The sequence below is a fragment of the Perognathus longimembris genome, chromosome 6, assembly GCF_023159225.1.
Source record: "Perognathus longimembris pacificus isolate PPM17 chromosome 6, ASM2315922v1, whole genome shotgun sequence".
Lineage (NCBI taxonomy): Eukaryota > Metazoa > Chordata > Mammalia > Rodentia > Heteromyidae > Perognathus > Perognathus longimembris.
This window is the reverse complement of record NC_063166.1, coordinates 443,063-468,898: the sequence shown is the minus strand read 5'-3', so window position 1 is coordinate 468,898 and position 25,836 is coordinate 443,063. Positions and strand designations below refer to the sequence as shown.

The 25,836-nt window shown below is 39.1% G+C and overlaps 1 protein-coding gene across 5 annotated transcripts in view; it reads right to left on the bottom strand.

Annotated features, from left to right (window-relative positions):
• Nucleotides 1-25,454, bottom strand: part of Khdrbs2 (KH RNA binding domain containing, signal transduction associated 2) — a 223,691-nt gene extending 198,237 nt beyond the window's left edge. For all 5 annotated transcript variants that reach the window (XM_048347557.1, XM_048347556.1, XM_048347559.1 and 2 more), the window contains exon 1: nt 25,201-25,454. In XM_048347557.1, coding sequence (XP_048203514.1) covers nt 25,201-25,291 — 91 coding nt within the window. In that variant the 5' untranslated portion in view covers nt 25,292-25,454. The remainder of the gene's footprint in view (nt 1-25,200) is intronic.
• Between the last annotated feature and the right edge of the window lie 382 nt (nt 25,455-25,836).

Genomic DNA, 25,836 nt, shown 5'->3' with positions numbered 1-25,836 from the left:
TCAAAAGAAAATAAGTCAGGAAGAAGAAAAGGGAAGAAGAGGAGGAAGGGAGAGAGGGAAGGAGGGAGGGAAAAGGGGAAAGAGGGAAGGAGGGAAAAGGAGAAAGAGGGAAGGTGGGAGGAGAGCTCTAGCTTTCAGCAGAATGCTAAAGGTAGCTAGTATATGGGAAGGGAATATTGGTGTGCGAACAATCATTGCTTAAATCTTCACAGTAAAAACATATTCAAGAATGAAATATCCACAGATACCAAATTGATGAGTAAATAGATACTTGAATAGTGTTGAAGTGTCTCATCAAAGTTTTAATTATTGAATAAATTTTAAAAGTTCTACTTTATACAGTTATGTTACGGGACTGATGTAACTGTAGTCTTAAAAAATGCCAGTCATCAAAGACAAATACAGGCTATGGAGTAAAGGTGGGTAAAGAGATTATAGCTAATCAATGAAACATTTAATCTCAAGCTAGACTCTCTAGAGAAACTAGAACATTTATGAAATGTATATAGGCATTACTGTATCAATGGCACAACTGTATTAAGAATGGGAGATTAAAGTATTATATCAAAGTTAAATTACTGAGGTTGACACCTGGACTGTAGTTATATTTTAAAAAAGCGTACTCTTAGTTAATAGTCACTGAATTACTTAAGAGTAAAAGAGTCATGATTTAAATAATTTATCCTCAAGTGGTTTATAAAAATAGTCATGTTGAATATGTGAATTTAGGTAGAAGATATGCTCTTAGCCAGGTGCTGGTAGCTCACACCTATAATCCTAGCTACTCAGGGGGCTGAGATCTGAGGATCCTAGTTCAAAGCCAGCTGAGGCAGAAAAGCCCCTGTGAGACTCTTTTCTCCAATTAAGCACTCAAAAACTGGAAGTGGTGCTATGGGTCAAGTGGTAGATCGCTAGCCTTAAGCACAAAGAAGCTCAAGGATAGCACCCAAGCCCTGAGTTCAAGCCCCACAACCGACAAAAAATTTTAAAATATTTTTAAAATTCTCTTTAATTTGTAACACTGGGTTATAGAACATTATACTTGTTAAGTAAGTGCTCTCCACTCAAGTCACATACTCAGTCCTTTCATACTTTAGGTATTTTTTTCAAGTAGTTAAGCTGTTGCCAGAGGCCAATCTCAGACCTTGATCCTACCATCTACATCTTCTGCATAGCTTGAACTACAGATTTACCCCATCTGCCTAACTTGTTTGTTGTGATGCAGTCTTCCCAACTCCATTTTGCAAAGAGCAAATTATAACTAGAATGGCACACATAAATACATTCTCAGTGAGCACTCAAAGGAGAATATAGTCTAGTTTTCTTGCGTTTAATTCTTCCAGTTTTGCTGTTAAAATATGATATAAAAAAACATATATATATGTCCAGGTGTGGTAGTGGATGTCTATAGTTCCCACTACAGAGAGGATTACAATTCAAGTCAGCAAGGGCAAAAGTTAGCAAAACTGTATCCCCAAAACCAGCCAGGTAAAATGCTGCACATCTATAAAGCCAGCTATGCAGGGGGCAGAAGTAGAACTGTGTTCTAGGACAAAAAGCGTGGAAAAATAAGCCAGGGGAAAAGCATGAAACTCAATCTTAAAGATAAATTTTTAAAGCAAATAGAGCTTCAGTGTGGCTCAAGATAGTTCAGCTGCAGCTGAGCCACTGAAAAAGTTCTCAAGAAGTTTTGACCTGATATCAAAAAATTTCATGAAACTCTATGTTTAGTCTTTTAAGGGACCTCCATACTGCTTTCCAGAGTGGTTGAACACATTCCTACCAACAGTGTAGAAGTGTTCCCTTGAGACCACATCCCCACCAGCATGTTATTGTTAGTTTTCTTGATAATGGCCATCTAACCAAGGTGAGGTAGAATCTCAATGTGGTTTTGATTTGCATTTCTTCTATGGCCAGAGATGTTGAGCATTTCTTCATGTGTCTATTGGCCATTCTTACTTCTTCTGAGAAGTCTCTAAGTCTTTAGAAGGATCAATAGCTATGTGCATATGATCATATAAAATGACATTTATTGACATGATCTCCAAGAAATGGAAACAAGAGGTTTTTTATTTGGGGGGGCTGTTTTGTTTTATTTTTTCTCCTTTGTTGCTGTTTTGATTTCTGTACTTTTTGTCTTGTGTGTAATTTTATCTGTTTAGGGGAAGATAAGAAAAAGGGAGCACAGAAATGGTGGAACAAAGGGTGAATAAATGTAGCTATGATACTCACTAGACATTATGTTGAAAATGAACTATACAACTTGTGGGGGAGGGAAAAACTTGGAGGAAACAAGGGAAGAGATGACACTGTTCAAAAAGAAATGCACTCATTATCTAACTTATGGAACTATAACCCCTCTGTACATCACCTTTAAAATAACAATTTAAAAAATTCATAATCTCTCTTCCTCTCTCCTTCTCCTCTTTCTCTTCCTTCTCCCTCTCTTCCTTTTCCCTCCCTCCATCCTTCCTTCCTTCCCTCCATCCTTCTTTCTCTCTTTCTATCTCCCACCAACAATGCTGTCTTGCTCCCTTTCTTTTGGCTGAAACTGCAGAGATATACAACATGAAAACTGTTGGACAACAAAGTCACATTTCATTTATAAGGTGACCTATTATGAATGAATAAAACACACACACTGGGGCTGGGAATATGGCCTAGTGGCAAGAGTGCTTGCCTTGTATACATGAGGCCCTGGGTTCGATTCCTCAGCACCACATATACAGAAAATGGCCAGAAGTGGTGCTGTGGCTCAAGTGGCAGAGTGTTAGCCTTGAGCAAAAAAGAAGACAGGGACAGTGCTCAGGCCCTGAGTTCACGGCCTAGGACTGGCCAAAACACACACACACACACACACACACACACACACACACACACGTGGGAAAAGAAAAGAGAAGTAGTAAAAAACGTATAGGAAATATTGCAATGGCAACTTGTATCCCTGTTTCGGGGGAGGCACCTGCCTTCTCTTTACTTCAGTGATTTCTCAAGACTGCAATATCAGACTTGAAACCTACTACACTTAACAATTATTCCTCTAAAACAGGGCTTTGCTATTTCTTGGGGAAATCTTTTCCCTCTTCTCACAACTCTGGGGAGCAGATACCAGAATTGTTCTTTTATCTGGAGAATCCTGCTGCTTATCTGTAAACATGCAGAATATTGTAGCAAGAATTCTAAGACTGAAATGATAGATTCTCCACATCACTGCTGACAGAAACTCATTCACATAAGAAGTAAAGGTGTACAAGGAAGCACATCTTTTCCTTATGGAAAGGTCGACAGGATAAAGTAGTAGAAAGCTATAATGTCATAGCTTTTACTCTACAGTTCTATTTCAGTTGTTGCTCATACCTGTTATAGATGTCAACACCTCAGAGAACAGAAGGGTTTAGGGTCAAATATCAGAGTCCTGATATCTGGGAAGTTCTGTGATGATGTAATTATATAGCCACCGTTCACAAGGGCACTCGTTCATTCCTTCAGCCAGAGACACAGCACAGCCAGGTACCTTAACGCTGGTAACAAAGAACCATACAGGTATGGAAGACACAAGATGACCAAAGGAGGCAGGCAGTAAGGAGTCAGAGTTCACATATCAGAGCCTCAAAGTTCCTCAGTAAATTAAAAGGCTGTAACAGGAACAAGAAAGGTAAGGCCACTCCATCCTGAGGTAAAGGTGACAAGAGAGATGCCACCATGCAGACAGTTGCAGAAAAGTAGAAGGCTATACCCAACTCTGTCCCAGAAAAGAGGTGACCAAAAGAGAGGAACCCACAGCTGTGACCAGATGAGCCATTGTGTGAAGTGGTATGTCATAATGATGGTGAGTGGGGAAGTGCCGGGTCATGGGCAGGCACCATTTCATCCACACTCTGGGGCAGTGTGGGTTAGGAGAACATGCAACACACTCACACCTGTGAGACCTCTAAATGCAGCTGGTGGAGAGGACTAAAGGGGATAAAAAGTAATGACACTGCTATAAAGTTATTGTTCAACTATACCAATAATTCATGTAGTGCTGATAGATTATATGGCCTATCATGAACTACTAGTGATGAAAATATATTCTTATTTGCCCCTGAATTCTGAAAACAGGACTGTGACTCAAGGTCCTACCCAGAGCCTGGTGCCAGTGGCCCACACATATAATCTTACCTACTCAGGAACCTGAGCTCTGGAAAATTAGTTTGCATCCAGCCTGTGCAAAAAGTACAAAGAAAAAAAAATCTCCAAGGTATTCAGAAAAAAAAAAATACAGAACTGGAGGCATGGCTCAAGTACTGGCCCAGGAAGCAATCCAAATGAAAATGAGACCCTGAATTCAAACTCCAGTACCAGCAAATAAAACAAAATAACTTATTGTTAGAATCAAGCTAAGACAACTCAGTTCACAATCATGAAAATGTAGCTACTGCAGATGGCACCACTGTACAACATGAAAAAGAATAAGCAGCAAATTCCCAATTTGCAAACAACATTTTCCAAATGTCCTCTCACATAGTCATCACTGAAAATCCACAGTGCCTTTCTCAGAGAAGCTCCAGCATGTCTGTTTCCTCACTTCCTGTCCCTCCAACATATTAGCAGTAGCAATAGAGAAAAACAACTGATTAGATTCCAGATGGGTGTCACCATCTAGAAAGGATTATTTTAAGACTGTTATAGCATTGTGAAGTAGAAACTACTGCTTCACCATGTTACAGATGAAAAAATGAAACTAAAGTACACAGGTTAACAAACAGTTCATGTAGACGAGGGCTGCATAACAAGAAGTCAGACTCAGACATTTCAAAGCAAATCTCCAGCCTTAAAAACCACTTGTAAACTATGTTTTCTCATACTCTTCATGCTCTAGTGCATGTACATGCATGCTCACACACACACATACACACTCACATACACATAGACACACACTGCAGAAACAGTCATGGTTTGCCTGTGAATTCTAACTAGTCCTATTTGGGGCATTTTATTCCCATATCCTGATATCCCATCTGAGAATACCAGGCATCCTACCAAAACTCAGGTAAAACCAGACTGGACCACATAAGTTGCTAATTCTACAATGACACAAATTATAAAAGCAAACCCACACAATAATCTTTATGGCAACCTTCTACTCTCTCTCTCTCTCTCTCTCTCCCTGTCTCTCTCCCTCTCTCGATCTCTCCCCCTCTCTCGCTCGTCTCTTTTTAGAGGAACTCATACAGAACTGGTGACAGCCTCCAACCATCACATTTTGTTGTGGAATGTGGTAGTGGGTTAGCTTTGCAACTCCTAAGATATTAACAGTGGAGTTGCATGGCTGTCCATTTTGCCTTCCTTTTTTTGAATTCTACATTTGAATTATAATTTCCTTTACTATCTAGTTTATTACATCTACTATTTTCCAATAGGTCAGATAGTATTACTGCACTCTTGGGAGTTAAACAGGTAAAAATTTCACATAAGTGAACTAGACACTTGGTTCCCGTATTAACCATTTCATCAAACATGGAAATAAATTATAAACACAAATAGATCCAAAGAAGTAATAAGGGGAAATATGCCTTTGATTATATCAGTAAAGCTTGGATTCACAAACTATCCAAGAATCACTAGGTTGGAAGTTTTACTTAAAACTTAACTGAAAGAGGCAATAAGAGTCTGAAAATTTCAGAGATGCAAGATGCAGTAAACATTACTTATGTAGAAAATTATTGATGTGCAAATAATAAATTAACAAATGACAGGAGGGATGAATTAAACAGACCACAAAACAAACTTCCTCCTTCACTGTCATCCTAATGAAAAGGACTATTTCTTCTGAATTACAAAGGAAACTTTCTAATTAATTGACTTCTACATTGATGGGGACTTCCATGACTAGGGTAGTTAGGGGGAATAGGAGTAAGATGGGTGGTATATGTTTGAGAGTACCTATTTACAGACTCTTCCAGATTTATGCTTAAAAGATGCAACTTTTTTTTAAAAAAATGAGAAAAAAATTTAGAAAATAAATCTTCTAAATGTTATATTTTCATTTGCATTTAGTTGAACCAACCTCCAAAGTCTATAAATATTACAATGGTAAAATGAGAGACATTTGGGGGTTATTTAACAAAAATTCTTTTCCATTTTTTTCTCAATTAGCAATATTTTCTGTACACCTGTTCCATGCATGTTTTCAACTGCAGAAGCAAAAGAAAGGCAGAGCCTGGCAGTAAGTCTTTTGAAACCCAAAGAAAAGACTGTCACTTCCAAACTACCAGCTATTGCTCTTTTGAATGCAAACATGCTATTTGAAGTAATTCATTTAGCTTTTCTAAAGGAACCTTGTAAAACCTCGCAAGTGGTGATTTGTAACATGGCAGGCTGTTATCATGCAGCTACAATATTTTACCTCAGTTCAATAAACAGCAGCATTTTTCTTCAAAAGTTCATTCATTCAGAAGCATTTGAGGAGGTTCACTCCAAACCTACTTCATGTTTATCCATTTGCTGCCTGAGCCTGCAGGAGGAGGCAGTTATAGACAAACCTTCCTCTTTATTGGGTTGACCAACATTTCTCACCAACAAAGGACTCCCATGTTATATCTGTATCACACAGCCAAAGCAGGTCTGCATGGGGACCTCTCCTCATCCTTGTGTCTACAGTACACTTCTGTCCACCATTGGAAAGCCAATGCTGATAAACCTCTAAATGGTGGCTGTCAGCCTGCCTTTTTGCCGTCAATGTCAAGAATGAAATATCAATGAATTAATGTGCCCTAAGAGCTACTCTATGGCTGAAGAAACCTTGTATAAATGCCCTAACCCCCTCATCAGTCAATTTGTTATGCTCTAGTTCCCCAAACTTCCCAATATGACTAAAGACCAGGTTACTATAGTGGTAACTAGCTTGAACTCAAACCCTCCTCTCTGGCAGCCTTTCCTTCAGGCCAAGCTTCCCCATTTCCTGAGATCACATTCTTGGTTGAGAACTATGTGGCCGTAGATGCAGCCACTTTAAGTGATAATAATCAGATCTAATTAATGATGAGAAAAGCAGTTACTCTGTGTGTGCTCACAGAGAAATGATAAGGTACTTGATTAGTGGCTGGCTTTAACTATTCCACAAAGTACAAATATGTTAAAATACCACATCATATATAATAAAAAAATCCATGTTGTCATGTTAAATAGATAAAATGTTGAACAGACACGGAAGGTGACAAAAGAAGCCAGTAAAATGAAAAACGAAGACACCTGGGGAAAAAAATCCTACTGTTTTTGACGAGTTCAAAGTCTGTTCCACCAGAAAATCAGAGGAAGCCAAGAAAGTTCTCTCATCTGACTGATTCTGTACATCCGCTTTGCTGTGTTGAAAACGGGGCCTGTGGTTCCAAAATGTGCATTTTCTCTGTTGTAGAAATCATCTCCAATGGTCTGCTTGCTTCAAGTTTTGTGCCAAGCTCTTATCAGACAGAGGTGGCAGTTCCTCTGGCCTAACTGGTACAGAAAGGGGACCAGGAGTCTGTGACATAGATGCACAAAGACGGGGGCTCTAAAAGGGGCCTAAACGAGTCCCAAAGGCCCCCCCCAAATGATATGCAGACATCAGCTGTCAGGGACTAGAAAGTTAAATGAACCAAAAAAATAGTATTTTGCATTTCTAACTGGAATGCTCAAAACAAGCCATCAAGGAGGAACACCCTCACATGAACTAGAGACTACTCAGTCCTAGTCTCTAAGGAAATATTAGATACATAAAAAGATGCTTTCTAATATATATGAACATATATAAAGGTTCTGTGATTTACAACTATCAACTACCATTTAACATGAAATAATATATTCCATCATTGTGTATTCTTAGAGGAATTTCAAAAGATAAAATGGATATCCTAGGGATCGTATAACCAAAACTTCCACTCTCAAGAGGAATCCCTATACAGCTATTATAGAAGACAATTTTTTCCTTTTCTAATAACTTTTACAGAAATATCTAAATACTCTCTTGGGAATATATTTCAGTAGTTCACAATTCTATATTATTTGATGGCATTTAAGTCCTTTTTTCTTCCCATCCTAAACACAAAAGGCAATTCCACTGCACCCCTACTTCTGGACCCCACAATATAAATTCACTTTACTTTGGCTATGGCCTTCCTGCCAGGCCTTGTAGAGAATTACCTTGTCAGATGGCAGCATTGATATAACCTGTCAGAAGGATCAGTGTCCCATCTTCTTTCTGGTTATCAGTGTTGACAATATGAATGCATCCTGCTTACTGAATGACAGTGCTTCTACCTTTGCTTTAGGGATAAGCATAAAGCCACCAGTTGTTGTGCCCTTGAGCAATTTCAAAAGCTAGCTCATATTCCAAGATGATAGCAATGCAAGCAGTGAATAATCCCATGAGGATGAAGAGAAGATAGCAAACACCCTGATGCAGATGAAGGCTGCAGTATTAGTCTTCAATACAACTACTTTACGCTAACCATGTGGGGGAGCTGTGGCTGCTTCTATACAATTTATTTTTCTTACACAAATATAAGAAGCCTACCACATGCTATAATACGTGGTCCTTTCTAATAGAATGCTTAGTGTGTGTTTTTATGATACTAAAATCTACTACTCAGGAAAATGAAGGTTTTATTAAACATGCCTATTGGTCACTAGTGGCAACACCTTTCTTCTTCATTGCTAGAGTAATATACTCATCAAGGCAGGTAAACTCCATAGTCCACGATGGCTCATCACCTTTTCAGCTATTATATGTAGAATATATTCATAGTGACTGCAAAGATTATATTTTAAATTCAAAGTAAAAGGCAAAAATGTTACATGGTTAATATATGAGCTTAAAGTACAGGACAAACATGCCACACTTAATAATTCCAAGGCAATCAGTATTAGCTTTAGTATCAAAGTATATATATGTGAAACTAATTCACTTATCATTAAACACTATAATCCTTACTTCTGTACTTTGTATAGTTAAATGTATACCTTCCTTATCTTTTTTTTCTTATTGTCAAAGTGAAGTACAGACGGGTTACAGTTTCATATGTAAGGCAAGGACATTTTTTATCTAACTTGTTACCTCATCCCTCATCTTCCCACGTCTCTTCCCTTCCCAGCCCCCCAGGATTTGTACAACTGGTTTACACCAATTGGTTTTATAAGTATTGCTATTGCAATGGTTAGTCTTTTTACCCTTTGTCTCTCAATTTTGGTGTTCCCTTTCCATTCTCTGGTTCCAATATGTGTCTATACAGTATCCGAGGTACTAAGATCAGTTATAGTAATAGCAGGAGTAAAACCATAGGAAGGGAATACGAGAGGAAAAAAAGGCACGATTTCACATGGTATGTTGAGATTAACTACAACAATGATATACCACTTATTTCCATTACATGAAGTTCATTTTGCTTAGCATTATCTTACGTGTTCATACAGGTATAGCTATTGAGCTACTGGTGCTCTGAGATCCCCTATGACCCAGTAGTTCCACTTTGGGGCATCTACCCAAAAGATTACAAGCAAGACCACACTAAAGCCACCAGCACAACTATGTTCGTCGCAGCACAATTTGGCATTGCTAAAATATGGAACCAACCCAGATGTCCCTCAGCAGATGAGTGGTCAAGAAAATGTGGTACATATACACAATGGAATTCTATGCCTCTATCAGAAAGAATGATACTGCCCCATTCATAAGGAAATGGAAGGACTTGGAAAAAACTATACTAAGTGAAGTGAGCGAGACCCAAAGAAACATGAACTCTATGGTTTCCCTCATAGGGAATAATTAGTACATCTCTAGGATAGACATAGCAGAAGAGCACAATAGTTCAGTAGCTTCCTTATCTTTACCCTATGTTTTTGAACACTTCAAACATAACACTGAGGAAAAAAAGACAATAAATGATGTTAGAACAGCTGGATATTAAAACCTTAAAAAAACCTATCCTATTTCAACACCTTATACAAAAATAGTAGATTTCATATGAATGTATAAGTGAAAGCTAGAACAATAAAGCTTTTAGAAGAAAACATTGAGGATAACTTTGTAACCTTGACCTAAGCGAAGACTTCTCCTACAGAAAATACAAAAATCACTAAACATAAAAACTGCTAAATCAGATCAGTAAAATATAACTTCTGCTCTTTAAAGAATACTTGAGAAAATAAAAGGTGAATCTACATATTTGGGTAAAATACTAGCAATACATGATCTTAGCAAAAGACACAAATGCAGAATTACAAATATGTCCCAGAACAACAAAAGGCCAAGAACCCAATTAAAAATATGTCACCCTTGAGCAATGATTCCAATATGAACCGGTATAAGTAGCAAGAGAACACATGAAAACATGCTCCAAATAACTGATTATCAAGGAAATACAAATTTAAATCACAATAAATTAGCTCTTCAAACCACTGTGGTTTGATAACAGAACTTCATAGGTAGGTAGGGAAGGATGACAAGTTGAGGTTTCAAACAAACTAATTAGAGAGGACACAGCATAGTAACCATTGTACAAAACTGGCAATACAGCATATTATGAGGGAAAGCATATATATGCTTAAAGAGCCAGCAATTTCGCTCTATACAAAGGAAATATATGTTCCAGCAGGGCATGGAGGCACACTTCTATAATCCAAGCACTCAGTAACCTAAGCAAGAAGATCATGAGTGTGAAGTCTGTTTCAGATATATAGGGAGAGTCTCAAAACAAAACAAAAAAGGTAAAAAGGAAAGAAGGGAGGAAAGAAAGAAAACATGTATATTAAAATTTTGAATTATTGCTTATGCATGAAATTAGTACCAAACATAGCCCATTCTTCTACCCATGAGAGACTGGATAAGCTGTGACATGTTTAGACAATGGAATGCTACATGGCAATAAAGAGAAACAAATTGCCAGGCATACAGAACTCAAAAGAAAAATGAATGCATACCATATTGTCACGTACATGTAAAATCGGGGAACTTCATGGTCTATGATGGTAGGTATTAAAGCAGTGGTTGCTTAAAGGGCTGGAAATTATGGTCTGATGGAAATTTCTATGACATTGATGGTATGGCCCGCACATATTACACGTGTATGTGAATCATATCACACATACATCCGCAGAGGGTTCATAAATGGTTATCAAGATTGTTGGCAACACCCTATTTCAAAGTTTAAGTGATCTGTAAATTTACCACCATTACAAAGCAACCAGGTAGCAGATTTGAAATTTAATTTTGACTTTAGCCACAACATTAGTTTCAATACAACAGTGCCTTTGAGACATTTTATCATATTCTAGAGTAAAAAATAAATTTTATACACTGATCTGGAAAATTCACAAGTGACCCACCACATACTATAATAAATTTTTCATAAAATAATTTAATGTAACATATTTTAAATTATTTATAAACATGTCCTTTTTCATAAGCATCATTCCCTCAAGGATCAAGTAGCCTTAGGTTGAGGGCTACATGGAAAGGCTTTGTATGTGCTTTAAATGTCACTGAGTTCAGAGAAATGACCACACTACAATCAATATTCAGATAACTACCCCAAAGATTTAAAAAATGTTTTGTTGAATAGCAAAAAAAAAAAGAAAAACTTCACTTAAAACAATAAGGTCTTCACTTATAGAAACAGAACAGCAGATACTAAGACTCCAGCTAGTGTGAATTGACACTCAAAAACTTTTTATTCCACTTTACTCAAATTAAACTATACAAGACATTTGTGAAGGTCAAAATGACGAGATAGTGCCAGTTTCATACAGTTCAACCTAATAATGACTCCTAGCTCTCCTCACTATGAAATCAACATTCTTAGAAACATTCTCCAGCCTTTTCTCAGGAGGTCCTCATTTCCTACTCTCCTCAACCTGAAGAAATAATGGATTTTCTTTCTATTTCAATATTTCTCCTTTCTGTGTTGCCAGATACAGTAGAGGTTTTTAATTCTTCCTCTACCTTACCTGACGCTTTAATCATTAATCAAACACTATTTTTCAAATACCCTATGTTCCTGACATTGAGCTCACTTGCTCTTTTCCACTTCTGGAAAACAACTTTTAGTCAACTTTGAAAACTATTTTTACTGTCTTTCCTTTCAAGGCTGATGTTCCTCTGAATTGTTTATTTCCCCTACATCTCCTTCCTGCTCATTCCACATTCTCTCTCCAGGTGATGTCTTCTATTCCAGAGCTCATTTATCGCCTGAGTGATGATAAGATCTAAATCATTTTCTGCAACACAGAAATTAATCCAACTCCATGACTCTACCTCCAATTTCACATCAACACTCCACAATTCCTTCACTGCGTATCCAACTGACTTCAGCACTGATCTTCACAAATACCTCAAGAACTGACCCCACCATTAAACTAACTTCCAAGGAGCTCCCCGGAGCTCAAAGTTGACCAGACTCACTGCCAATCTCCTTGGCCAATCTAGTTCTTCACACTGCTTTCGCAAATGTCTTTCACACACTTCTCTGTCCTTGTCTTCAGTTTATCCTCTGCGTTCATGTCTGTAGAGCTTCTCATAATCCCTAAGTGTAAGTAAAAAGCACAGATAGTAAAATCAAATTTGACCACATATTTACTATCTTTTCTTTCTTTTTTTTTTTTTTTTTGGCCAGTCCTGGGCCTTGGACTCAGGGCCTGAGCACTGTCCCTGGCTTCTTCCTGCTCAAGGCTAGCACTCTGCCTCTTGAGCCACAGCGCCCCTTCTGGCCGTTTTCTGTATATGTGGTGCTGGGGAATCGAACCTAGGGCCTCGTGTATCCGAGGCAGGCGCTCTTGCCACTAGGCTATATCCCCAGCCCCCTTTTCTTTATTCTTAATGTCTAGTTTATGGTCAACATACATAATATATATGATCTGTGTGTATGCATGTATGCATACATGTATGCACACATGAGCCACTCGTTCTACTCACAGGGGAGCCATTTGGTTTATTACAAATCATTTCAAAGACTTATCGCTTCATCTAATGCCATTAAGTTAGTTTTAATTATCATAATATTTTATTCAACCAGATTTTCCTTCTGTGGATGTAATTTCTAGTCTTCCACAAATTTTAGGATATTAGCTTAATTCATAGCCATCTACCATTCTGAAGTCCATTCCAATGCAATATCACATAATAAAATACCAACTGCCTCAGCATACCAAATATACATCTTCATTCAATCCTTGAAGCCAAGTCCTTTTACCAAGTCTTGAATATAACACTTTTCATGTTCCAGAGAAAGACAGATAGAGACACTTAAGGACTATCTAGAGAAATGGATGATCCATAAGCCAATTTTACACTAACTTAAATTTCCCATTTATGACACTTACAAGCATATACATATGATAATAAATGTATTTCCATGATTTAGTTATTCACCTATTATATGCATTTCAGTCTTCTTTCTGCAATGTATGTACTGCCATATGTAAATCAAATTCCTTTGACTTCTGGAGAAAAATATTTTGACGGGAATAGTAGAGTCTACACTAGCATAGTTATCTAACTATTCTCAAAGTTTGTCAAAGGAAGATTTTGGTGTTTCCATAAACAAATAATTTTCTCTACTACTGTTTAAGGTGTTGAATGTCTAGTGGCTGCTTTTCTTGTTCTCAAACTCTTATTAGAAATTTTCCTAACTTCTGATTTTTTTCTTTGTAAAAAATACATTTGTTACCTTCTAATCTATTTCTCATAAAAGAGAGATAACATCATCTGTCTTTCACAACATGTGAGGACTTTAGAACAGTAACAATGACATTATTTATCCATTATCTTCTCTACATTAAATGTGCCTTCTCCTCCACACAGTGTTTCTGTCAGAAGTATCCTCTCCTGAGACAGTTGAAGCCCAATACTGTCTCACATACAGTTCTCTACACCTGCAAACACAGACTCTAGAGAACACACACACATATTTTGCTGTCCGGTGAAGATGTAAAATCTGATCTTTAATGTCTTAATAGAATGTTTATCAACTATACCATTTCTGATAACAAGGCAATAATTCCAACCAATCTGTGTTGATATTAATTCCTAAATCTCACTCTCTCTAGATAACACTTAAATCAAGCCATGCTATTGAGTTAGGTTTCTATCCAAATGTAAAATCTGCACACTTTCAAATGTTAAACACAAACAGCTCTGCCTCAAGATACAAGAAAACCTAGAGTTGTTCTTGGCTCCTACAAGAATTCTGCAAATGTTAGCAGTTCTCAAAAAGAAAAAGGAAAAAAAAACACAAAACAGTATATCAGCAAATCACACAAAGTTCCCAACTCTTTATTTAAGTATTTAGGATAAAAAGGGCTGAAAAACACATCACCAAGAAACAAAGTCAGAATAAGATGCTCAAAAAATGTTCAAGACTTAACCCATGTTCTAGATTTGGGTAATCCTCTCTGTTGTAAGTCTACTTGACTTTTGTCTATACGTATCTATGGCATTTTATAATAATTTGCCTAATACATTTATGAACTTATTTCAGAAGTCTATGGTAATAATAACGTTGATCTGCCAGAAAGCCTCTGCATATAAAAATACCTTCACAGCCTGATTAGCTCACTGGAATGGCATATGCCTGTAATCCCAGCACCCAGGACAGCAAGACAATGAACTCCTACCTCAATGAACACCTACCTCAACGTGTGACACATAGTGAGACTCCTAAAAAACAAAAACAAACCAACCAAAACAAGTCTGAATATGCTGGGTGCCCTCCACAGAAGCAGTGTGGTGTGATGTTACACGTAGCCTCTGGGTGAAAAACAAACTGGGGTTCAGTGTTTTGTTTTGTTTTTGATTTTGGATACCATCCTTTTGCTATGAGCCCTGAGATGAGTTATAAGCCTTAAGTTTTCCCATTTCTAAAATGGATTCTAATAATGATCTAATAAGACGAAGAGTAAATGAACTGTGGTAAGTAATGCAAGCATCTTGTATAGCATCCATCAAAGAATAAACTCCCAATAAACGTTAACACAGGATACGGATGGGGATTCTTCTCTGATTACCACATCCAACAAGATTTATGACCTCTGCTGTGTCACTCTTCTGTCACTGTCCCTAAAATTCAGGTAATATATAATAGACTGTCCATGCACTATTTATATCATAAACATGTATGTATTTGGGCTATCTGTGTATGTGTGTTGTTGTTAGATATGCTACAGGTTGCAAACTTTATCAATCAAACATCTGATTCCTCTTCGTGTTTCAATAGCATATACGGCAGACAAGTGTAACCAACATATATCCCAGGATATGTATGACTATGTAGTCAAATGCAGTACATTCTTAGCTCAACACAGTTCATCCCCAAATCATAACTAAACGCTAAGAATACCATTAAAAAAAAAAACGGGTCTAGATTATTTGTGGCCTAGATGCAAAATCTTTTTGGAAGTACTATTCTTGAGGTAAAGGTAGGAATACAGATGCCTACAAAATACTTGATTCAAAGAAAACATTAATTGTGGAGTACAAGATTGCTAGCTATGACCACACAAATACAGGACAAAGGAAACAAAAAATCATTATAGAAATTTGCACCTGAGAAAAGGAAGAAATTATATGACATGAGTACTATGCCAACTTTAATTTGGAAGTTCAATTACTACACATCTACTTATTGAAAACTATGTCCATAATTTTCTTTTGAAAAAAACTAGAATTCACTAAATTTGAGAGAAAGAATCATTTTTTATCTATGTATACTCTGTCTTACAGTTACAACTTTTAAAAAACCCAAATCAGGTGTCAGAATGTAATTCCAACTAAGATGCATTCCTTATAATATATGTCAGATCAATGTACAAATAAATGCATAAATAAAGTTGATGAGACTACAAAGGTACTACTAAGAGTTTCTAACACCTACCTCAACACTTCTACTTAGTTTTCCTCTGCAGCAGCATAGAAACAAATGGCATCCCATAGTGTGTTTGTAAGGAAACTGGAAATAATAATCAAATGTGTCCTTCCCCTTAAGTAGCATGTCATGCCAAAAAAAAATTAAAAATTTGAAATAGGCTAAAAAGAATGCAGCTGTTATCCAGATGAGTGTATCTTGGTCATGGTCATGCCTATTCATAAAATGTTAATGTGTAAGTCCAAATACATATTTATAATAAATTCCATAAAGAAATAGATTTTGCAGTGGGAACCAGAGGTCACTTTCAGGAAGTGGAAGAAAGTAGGCAGACCATGGGTCTCACAAGACAAAGACCCATCTCCCAAAAAGAAAGACATACCAGTCAGTGGTTTTCCTCGATTTTCTTTGTGCCTCATAAATACTAGGCCAAGTGTCCAAAAGCTATAAATCCAGAGAGATTAACAGAAGCAACACACACACACACACACACACACACACACACACACACACACACACACACACACACCCTTCTCACAAAAGGACAAAGAGCAACCTCACAAACAAGAAAATGCTGAGACAGAAAACATCTCCAGACAAAAAACATTAAAAATTGAATTCCAGGGGCTGGGAATATGACCTAGTGGCAAGCGTGCTTGCCTCGTTACATGAAGCCCTGGGTTCGATACCCCAGCACCACATATCTAGAAAATGGCCAAGAATGGCGCTGTGGCTCAAGTGGCAGAGTGCTAGCCTTGAGCAAAAAGAAGCCAGGGACATTGCTCAAGCCCTGAGTCCAAGGCCCAGGACTGCCAAAAAAAAAAATTGAATTCCATGATCACTCTTGTTAAGGTAGGTTATTGTATATGGAACCTGAACTTCCAAGCTCAAACACTGATAACTAGACACTTTCTCTACTCTGGGTACTATCAAGGAAGTCCCAATAGGAATAGAGCTTCCCTTCTAACCATCAGTAAGGAGGTTCCCGGTATCTATAGAGGCCAAACGGAGGTATTGAATCTCTGCCTTCCACTACAGTAACAAGACACCCTTCTCTCTCTCTAAGCCAGGGTAATCTGAGCAGATACCTCATATCATGCTTTCTGAACTTGTACTGTGCACTAATAGGAATGAGGCCTCCTCATGCATCTTAGTTTGATTAGAAGCTATATAGGGAACAACAGAAGGTATTCCTCTGGCTCCCAGCCAGAGTAGGGTCAATGAAGGTTCAGGGAAAGGCTGGGGTTTTGCCTCCACCTGCAAATATGAAGGGGATGAGCCTCTCTATTGGAATAGGGTCATAAAAGAAATCTGCTAGAAGGAAACCTTAAAAAAAACAAAGTAGTGCTGTAATACAATATTGACTGTCCAGAATATCACTACAAATCACATGTCACATACCAAGAGTCAGGAGAAACTCAACTTAAATGAAAAAAGGACATCCAAAAGTGCTCAAAGACATGATGACTATGTGCACAGCTTCCACAGGAGATGATTTACTGAAACAAATTTATGAAGCATAAAGAAAAAAGAAAAAAAGGGTGTTACCAAATAAAAGTTATGAAATGTTAGTTTAAGTACTACAACTGAATTAAAAAAAAAAACATGGGCTGGGGATATGGCCTAGTGGCAAGAGAACTTGCCTCGTATACATGAGGCCCTGGGTTCAATTCCCCAGCACCACATATACAGAAAATGGCCAGAAGTGGCGCTGTGGCTCAAGTGGCAGAGTGCTAGCCTTGAGCAAAAAGAAGCCAGGGACGGTGTTCAGGCCCTGAGTCCAAGCCCCAGGACTGGCCAAAAAAAAAACAAAAAACATTTTGGCAAGAGTAATGAGAGAAGAGGAGAATAAATTGGTGAATGTAGAATGAAAGAAATTGCCCAATTTGAACAATGGAACATGATTCACAGGACCTGAAGGAGCTTACCAAAGATGCATCTTTATTATCAGAACAAGAGAGGGTAGGGCTGACAAAACATTTGAAGTGGTTGAAAACAAGTTTAGAATTGTGTGTAGAGTTGTGGGTGTGAACCTAAGGGAGGAAGACTTCTATGGAGGAAGGACAGCTCTGAACAACATTGTTGGTCACCCAAATCTACATATATGAAAAAGTTATATATGCAGACTGCATTGATGCCATTTTCTTGGTTTGAATGAAACTATATTAGCAAGTAGCAAAGATGTATGTGACAAAGTTCAAAAGGACCTTCCTGTACTAGATTCGCATTTCCTGCAAATGTACATATTACTTCAAAATAAGTTTAAAACTGGAGGTGTTCAAAGTGGTTCCCTGTTGTTTAAAATTCAGCAATGACAAAATAGGACTGAATTAGTAGTGAAAGAATTCTAAAATTTTGTTTCTGGAGATGAAATCTAAATGCATTGTAAAAGAAAAGGTAAATAGGAGGTTGGCATCATTCACTTAATGATCACTTATTAAATGATCATTTATTCTGATGCTACCTACACATAAGAATGAAGGCAAGCATTAACAATTCAGAAACAAGTCACAGTTTGGGCCCTTAGCTTAGAGGGGTCACAGAGAAAATCAAACAGAATTGCATGTTGTAATGTAGCAATGGAAAGGTCAAGACAAAGAAAGCCAGAAGTTCATCTAATCCATAATTAATGAGACAAGGACCCCATGATGAAGGCTTCCTAGAGGAAGAAACAGCCAGACTGACTTTGTTGAATCAGTTGAAATTACAATTGGTGATGTATGTTAGGTGAGTGTACTGCATGGAGAGGTTGTAGCAAGGGCAACACCTTAGCTATGGTAAGCCAGGCAAGGAGATCCTGAGCATCACTTGTGAAGAGGGAGCAAGGAGGATAGAGGGAGCAAAGCCTAGACAGTATCATCTGCATTTTCCTGAGCTCAGCACCACAAGAGACACTGTTGACACAGTGCTAAATGACAGACTGGGCTCTGCTCCTCAAAGCTTACAGTTTAGAGCAAATCCAGACAAAGGCTAACAATGCAATGCGAGTAAGAAAGGCAGAAATGGAAAAAAAAACATGTCTAGTTCTGTGAAGTGGCAGGAATAAGGGAATGGGTACAAAGAGCGAACTACAAATATGTTGCTATATCTGGAATTATTAGGCAAAATGATCAAAACAATAGTCTAGAGAGAGATAGACATATGTCATTACAAAGTCAAGGAGTAAGGAAATGGGAATGAATCAAAAGAGTGCAATGGTCAGACTTTAATTTTGAATTATTCCCTGGGAAAGCATTTGTATGTGATGGAGGGCAGGGGTGTTAGAAGATGGTCAGAGACAAAAGCAAATCCAGTATTAGGCATTACCTGCAAGTCCAGTAGGAAGGAAGGACACTGGTAGAAGACTAATAGTGGGAAGAGTGCCAGGACACGATTAAAGGTTAGAAAACATTTACTGGATTTGAACTAGGAGAAGACTGTAATCTCCACTGTAATCTGCAATTGCAATTAAGACAGAAGATAGACCAAAGCACTTAAAGAGGTAAATTCAGGGGGCTGGGAATGTGGCTTAGCAGTAGAGTGCTTGCCTAACATGCATGAAACCCTGGGTTCGATTCCTCAGCACCACATAAACAGAAAATGCTGGAAGTGGTGCTGTGGCTCAAGTGGTAGAATGCTAGCCATGAGCAAAAGCAGCTCAGGGACTGTGCCCAGGCCCCAAGTTCAATCCCCAGGACTAGCAAAGCAAAACAAAAACAAAACACAAAGAGGTAAGTTCAAAAAATGAGGCACCTACCAGAAGCTTGAAAGATTCAAGGAGGATGTGTTAAAAAAAGATTAAAGCAGGGGCTGGGGATATGGCATAGTGGCAAGAGTGCTTGCCTCATATACATGAGGACCTGGGTTCAATTCCCCAGCACCACATATACAGAAAGCGGCCAGAAGTGGCGCTGTGGCTCAAGTGGCAGAGTGTTAGCCTTGAGCAAAAAGAAGCCAGGGACAGTGCTCAGGCCCTGAGTCCAAGCCACAGGACTGGCCAAAAAAACAAAAAAAGATTGAAGCAGCTAAACACTGGTGATTCTCACCTGTAATCCCAGCTACTCAGGAGGCTAAGATCAAAGGGTCGATCGCAGTTCAAAGCCAGCCCAGGCAGAAAACTGTTTGACTCTTATCAGCAATTAACCACCAGAAAACACGAAGCAGGAATTGGTGCTGTGGCTAAAGTGTTAGAGCACTAACCTTGAGTAAAAGAGCTCATGGAACAGCACCTAGGCCTGGACTTCAAGCCCCAATACCAACAAAAACTTAAAAAAAAAGATTAAAGCTATTATTGCAGACCAGGTCTGCAAAACAACAAACATCTTTTTACATGGTATTTCCACATGTTTTGGGTCAGCGACTTTACAATATGTATCTAAAACCAAACAACTACTAAACATAAAAAGGTCTCGAATAGACCTATCAGTGGAGCACAACAGCTCAACAGCTTTGTACACATGATCATATAAGATGAGGGTAACCAAAAACAACTCCAAGAGAAGGACACAGGAGGATTCTATTGTTGACGTTACATTTAAAGCTCTAGGTAAATTTCCTTTGGCGTACCCTACATGGTTACTGTATATGATTTTGGTACACTGGATATTATATATATGCCTACCTGATCTAGGGAAGGGAAAGAAAAACAAGGGTACAAGATATCACAAGAAATGTACTCACTGTCTTATTATGTAACTGTGCCCCTTTTGCACAACACCTTGTCAATAAAATTTAATTAATAAAAAAATTTACTTTTGCAAGTAAATCACACACTCTACTTTCCAGGGTATTTGGATTCTACAAGAAAAGAATAGACAGACAAGACAATGTGTACACTATGAGGAAAGGCTATAGCCACAGAAAGAATTCAGAGAACACTAGCATTTAGTGTCAAGGGCATGATGGACAAGTAAACCTTGAATGAACGGAAATATTTAGTCTTCTGGGAATGAAAGACTGTGAGGATGAGTACAGAAGTCTTCAGGAGAATGCCAAACATGGAAGAACATAGAAGCATAGAAACAGAAGAACACAGAAGAGCTATTTCCCTCTGTGTATGGTGAAACTATACACAAAGAATGAAGAATACATGGGTTCAGGAGAAGGCCTGGCCTCAGGGATTGATTATCACCAAAAGATACAAGACTAGAACAATTAAAGCTCAAGGTAAACACTGGCAAGTAACCACTAAGGGGCCATGATATGTTAAAAATCTTCACTGGAATGATTTTTCATAAGACAATTTATTTCTTAATTTGATTTATGAATTAAATTTCACTCAACAGCAATTCTAAGAAAATGCCATTGGGCAGTGCTTATTTTTCTCATTTTCTTACAAATGCTAGTTAACGTCAACATTATAAGCACAATGAAATATCAAGGACATTTTTTAAAGATTCTTATATGTATGCAACTGCTTTTTGCTACACTTTTACAAAATACTGCATATATTATCACAAGTACAGTACTTAACCTTAAAAGAACCCTGCTTGGGAAGTAACACATTTCCTATGTTACAGAAAGGAGAACTGTATATCATAGAGGGAAATGTGATATACACCATACTTGCTGAACTAAAATTTTGTTCATTGTATTATATATTTGTTTTATTAGCTGATAAAAGAAAACTGGAATTCATTTTTTCCCATTCTTGTTTCATTAAAAAATGTAAATAAGACTATCCCAAATATATTGGGAGGAAAAGATATCCCGTTCATCAAGAGAAGAGTAACTTAGTCATGTGAATACCAGCGTTACCAGAAGTTGGTTTTATACAATCAATAAATTTGTAACTCAAGACTTGTCAAGAAATATAATTTATTATGTTCAATTAATAATAAAAAATATAAAAAAGAAATATAATTTAAACTGTAAAATGACTGTTGAGAACTTAATGTAACTATTTGTGATAAATATTAAATTTCTATTATCCCCATATTTCTAAGATTTTGTATTTATCTGCCAAGCTCAAGGCCAATCTTAAGTTATCAGGCTGAGCTTTTCAGTAAAATTTGAAAACAGTACACAGGGTGTCCCAAAAACCACCAGAACACTTGAAACATCTGGCAATATTTGACATCATCATATATAAGTTAAGCTACCCATGATTAATCTGCCCATATTTGTGAAGAATTCTGACTAGGACATCTTACAAAACACTCTCAATTGGACAGGAATTTACTAATACACTTAAAATTAAGTATGGAATCTCCATAATTTAATCTATTAATTTGAACAGATCTACGTCCATCAGCAGCCATGCTTAACTGCAAACAAGACTATTTCCATCCAGACATATTTTTGGCCCCAAGCCCTGAAAATAGTTCAGTAGAGTTATGAACATAAATCTTACCCCAGCACCCAAAATAACCTGTATTCCTAAAATTACATTACAGTGCAATAAAAGTATTATGAGTCATTATACTAGGAAACAGTGAAAGAAGTTTTAAAAATGTGCAGCCATTGATTTTTATGTGATGAGTATACAAACATCACTCCTTCGCATCAGCAATAAGCTAGGATCTAATTAGAATTGCAAAGGAAGACAGACCATCTAGTTCAACTCTTTGAGAGACAAGAAAACTAAGCCCAGGGAGAAGAAAGTTAACAAAATTCAGTTTGGGTAAAGGTGGAATTAAAATCCAGGTATGTGGATTCAGTTTAAAGCATTTCTCAGAAGCAGCAAAGATATAAATAACCTCATGTAATTTCATCTGGCAAGCAAATTCAGAAGCTGAGTAGAACTTTAGGAATCATGCTGAGTTTGCTGTTTCCTTATTCTTGGAAAGAAACACCTTCTACAACAAAAGAACAGCTAACAATTTTAGAAGAAAAGTTATTTTAATTAACCAAATATGTTTGAAACATTCTTCAAATCATACTATTCAAGATGTATTTCGAGTGACAGATACATCAAATGTTTGGGTTTTTCCAGTAGTTGTCTCAGAATGATCCACACTGAAATACACAGCAGGAAGACATGAAATAAAATACAACAAAAATAAGGGGGGAAAATCCAATAAATCAGTCCTCTTATCCTTAGGGATTTCAATTCTAAGTGGAGCAGTCTCAATTCTAAGTTAAGTACTGATTTGCATCTACTACCAATCAACGTAAAATCAATCATTGTGCATGCCATTTATGTACTGGGTTCTGGAAAATAATTCCAAGAACTGAATCACCTGGATCTTTTTATTATTCAATTTGAAGCTGTGTGTACAGTACAGACTGAAATCTACTTCAGTGCTCACTTCCTTCCAAATGAATATCTATGTCACATTTATTTATAGCCACTGCCTTCAATCTGAGCATTTCCAGATATGAGGGGAAAAAATTATCCCGACAATACTTTTCTATTGAGATCTGAAACACAACCTAGAAATCGTGGCAAATGGCCTTTGCATAGGTAATGAAAGATGTGTAGCATCACATATATATGCATATAATTCACTGAGAGTCTAGAGAACTCTGGCTTTATATTCTTTAATAAGCAGTTGTGGGAAGGAGCCCCAGGTACAACCAAGAAGCAAGCTGAACCCTCTGCATTGTATATGAATAACTATATAAGATTGCTACCCTTGTCTTCTTCATTCTCTTTTCTCCTTTATGATATCTCTGAAATTAGGAACCCCTTTGTTTCTTATTTAGATGTTTTTCTCTCTATTTAACAGCTTTTTTTCTAATTCTTTGCAAAAGCAGAACATGCTGCCCCCTGCTGGGAAAAAATAAATTACAAGGTCTATCAATCAAGTATCCAAGTATCAAGAAACAAACTCCGTGGGAGAAAGAATACTAAGGCCCCAGGTGCATAGCACTTTCCTAACTGTTAGCAAGTTGCTGAAATACCAGCTTATTCGACTCGATTATGCATCTTTTTCAAAGGTATCTCTTACTTGGCAGAAGTGAATTACAATAATTGACATTAATGACTGAAGAATTAATCAGAGCCAGCTGTCCCAAAGAGAATGCCAACTAGCAAGTAAGAAAAATAATCACTGGTAACCTTTTCTCATTTTAAAGGCTTTATACACTAAATACACTTCAAGGAAACTGCTTGTTCAAGAAGCTCAACTGTTTTTACTCTTTCAGACAACAGTGTTTATCAACTCATTTTCAATATTCCTATTCACTCATTTTCAATATTCCTATTCTATTAATGCAGTTGACTTTTCTTTACAAAATAAATAAAAAAGATTAGCTGTTTAACTGACTATGGTTTCCACTCTGCATTTCTCTTTCTTCATTGAGTAAACAAGAAAGTTGTAAAAATTAAGTTTTACTGTCAAATTGTTCTGCAAAACCAGCCTTTTCTAAGAGCTTAGTTATCTGCCATGTTCCATATTCTGATTACAAACCGCATCCTAATCAGATACCATGATAATATTCTGTCGCTGTAAATAACAATTCATCAATAAAATATCAGAAATCTATTGTGCACATGAATCATATGTGAAGAAGAATTGTCCTTCCATGTACAGCTAAGTCTCCAACACTATTTTATTGCTAAGGAGCTGGAGTAGAGGAAGGAGTCTCTCTCAGCTTTATTGCAGGTCACTCCTTAACTACCCAAGGCACAAAATTGCACCGTAGCCAATTTGGTGATGGTGCAATTCACTATTAATGAAGCATTCATCCAAAAAGAAATCTGCAGCTGTAATAAAAAGGAATGTGTCGTTTACTACAGATACTGTGGGTGTCTTCAATAAAGAGCAAATATCTATATAAATGGAATAATCCTGGTTAGTATTTCTGCCGTGAGGAAGTTTGTGCCCCACCCCGGCTTTTTAACAACCTCTGGAAGCAATGCAAAAGTGAGAACCTGCATGTTCCGCTGGGGACCGAGGCTCCGTGGACATCACAGGTGCACAAAAGAAAACGCACCCTTGGAAGAACAGGTGACCGGCCTGGCGGCGTTCCCGGGCCCGAAGCCTCCGCCAGCGCCCGACCCTCACACTGGGGAGACCGCTGCCCACCTTCTCGTACACCCTGCACGGGCACGGTTTCCTCCAGAGGGGGGCTGAGCCTCCCGGGGCAAGACTGACTAAAGGCCCTCCACACCCCTTCCCAGGTGCGGCGGGCGGGGGCGGCCTGCGGCTGAGGAGTCCGGGGCGCGGCGGGGGCGCCACGCACTTCAGGCTGGCCTCCCGCCCCTGCCCCGCGCCCGCGTCCCCGCCGACGGCGGCTTCGGGGACCCTGCCGGGCACCGGGTTTGCAGGCGGCGGCTCGCGTGCGGTGTCCGCAGCCCTGGCCCCCCGCGCAGGGTCCCCGGGCTCCGAGTCCTCGGGCCCCGCGCCCCCCGCCCCCCCGCGCGGTGGCCCCGGGCCCCGCAGTCCCGGGCACGGCCGCCCACCTTCCGCCAGGAGGCGCGAGGCGTGCACGAAGGACGGGTCTAGGCTGTCCTTCTCGGCCATCAGCTCCGGCAGGTATTTCTCCTCTTCCATAGCGCGCACGCCGACCGTCCGCGGCCAGGCGCGAGGCTCGCGCTCCGACGCAGAGTGGCGGGCAGCCCCGGCTCCGCCGCGGCGCCTCCCGCCCCGCCTCGGGAGGGGACCCGGCGCCCTCACCGGCCCCTGCTCCGAGCGCCGCGACCCCGCCGTCGGGCCTCGCCCCGCGCCCGCCCGCCGCACTCCGTCCCGATATCGCGGAGCCAGAGCTCCCACCCGCGGCCTTAACTGGAGAGGCGGGAGCGGGGAGAGGCCCGCCTCCGCCCGCCGCTCATTAGCGAGTCCGCCGGGTGGGGGCGGGGCTTTTGCGGAAGCAGCGGTCTCTGATTGGGCGGTCCGCACGTCGAGTCTCCTGACTGGCAGGAGGCCGCTGCAGCGGGGCGGGGCGCGCCAGAGGTGTCGAAGCTTTCTTCTCCCGGCGCCAGCCTCGGCGGCCGGTACTTCCCTCGGCGGCGGGCAGTTCTCTCGACGCCGGCCTCCGGGACCCGGTACTTCAGCGTCGGCCTTGGCGGCCGTGGGACTCGGCCTCCGCCGTTGTGCGG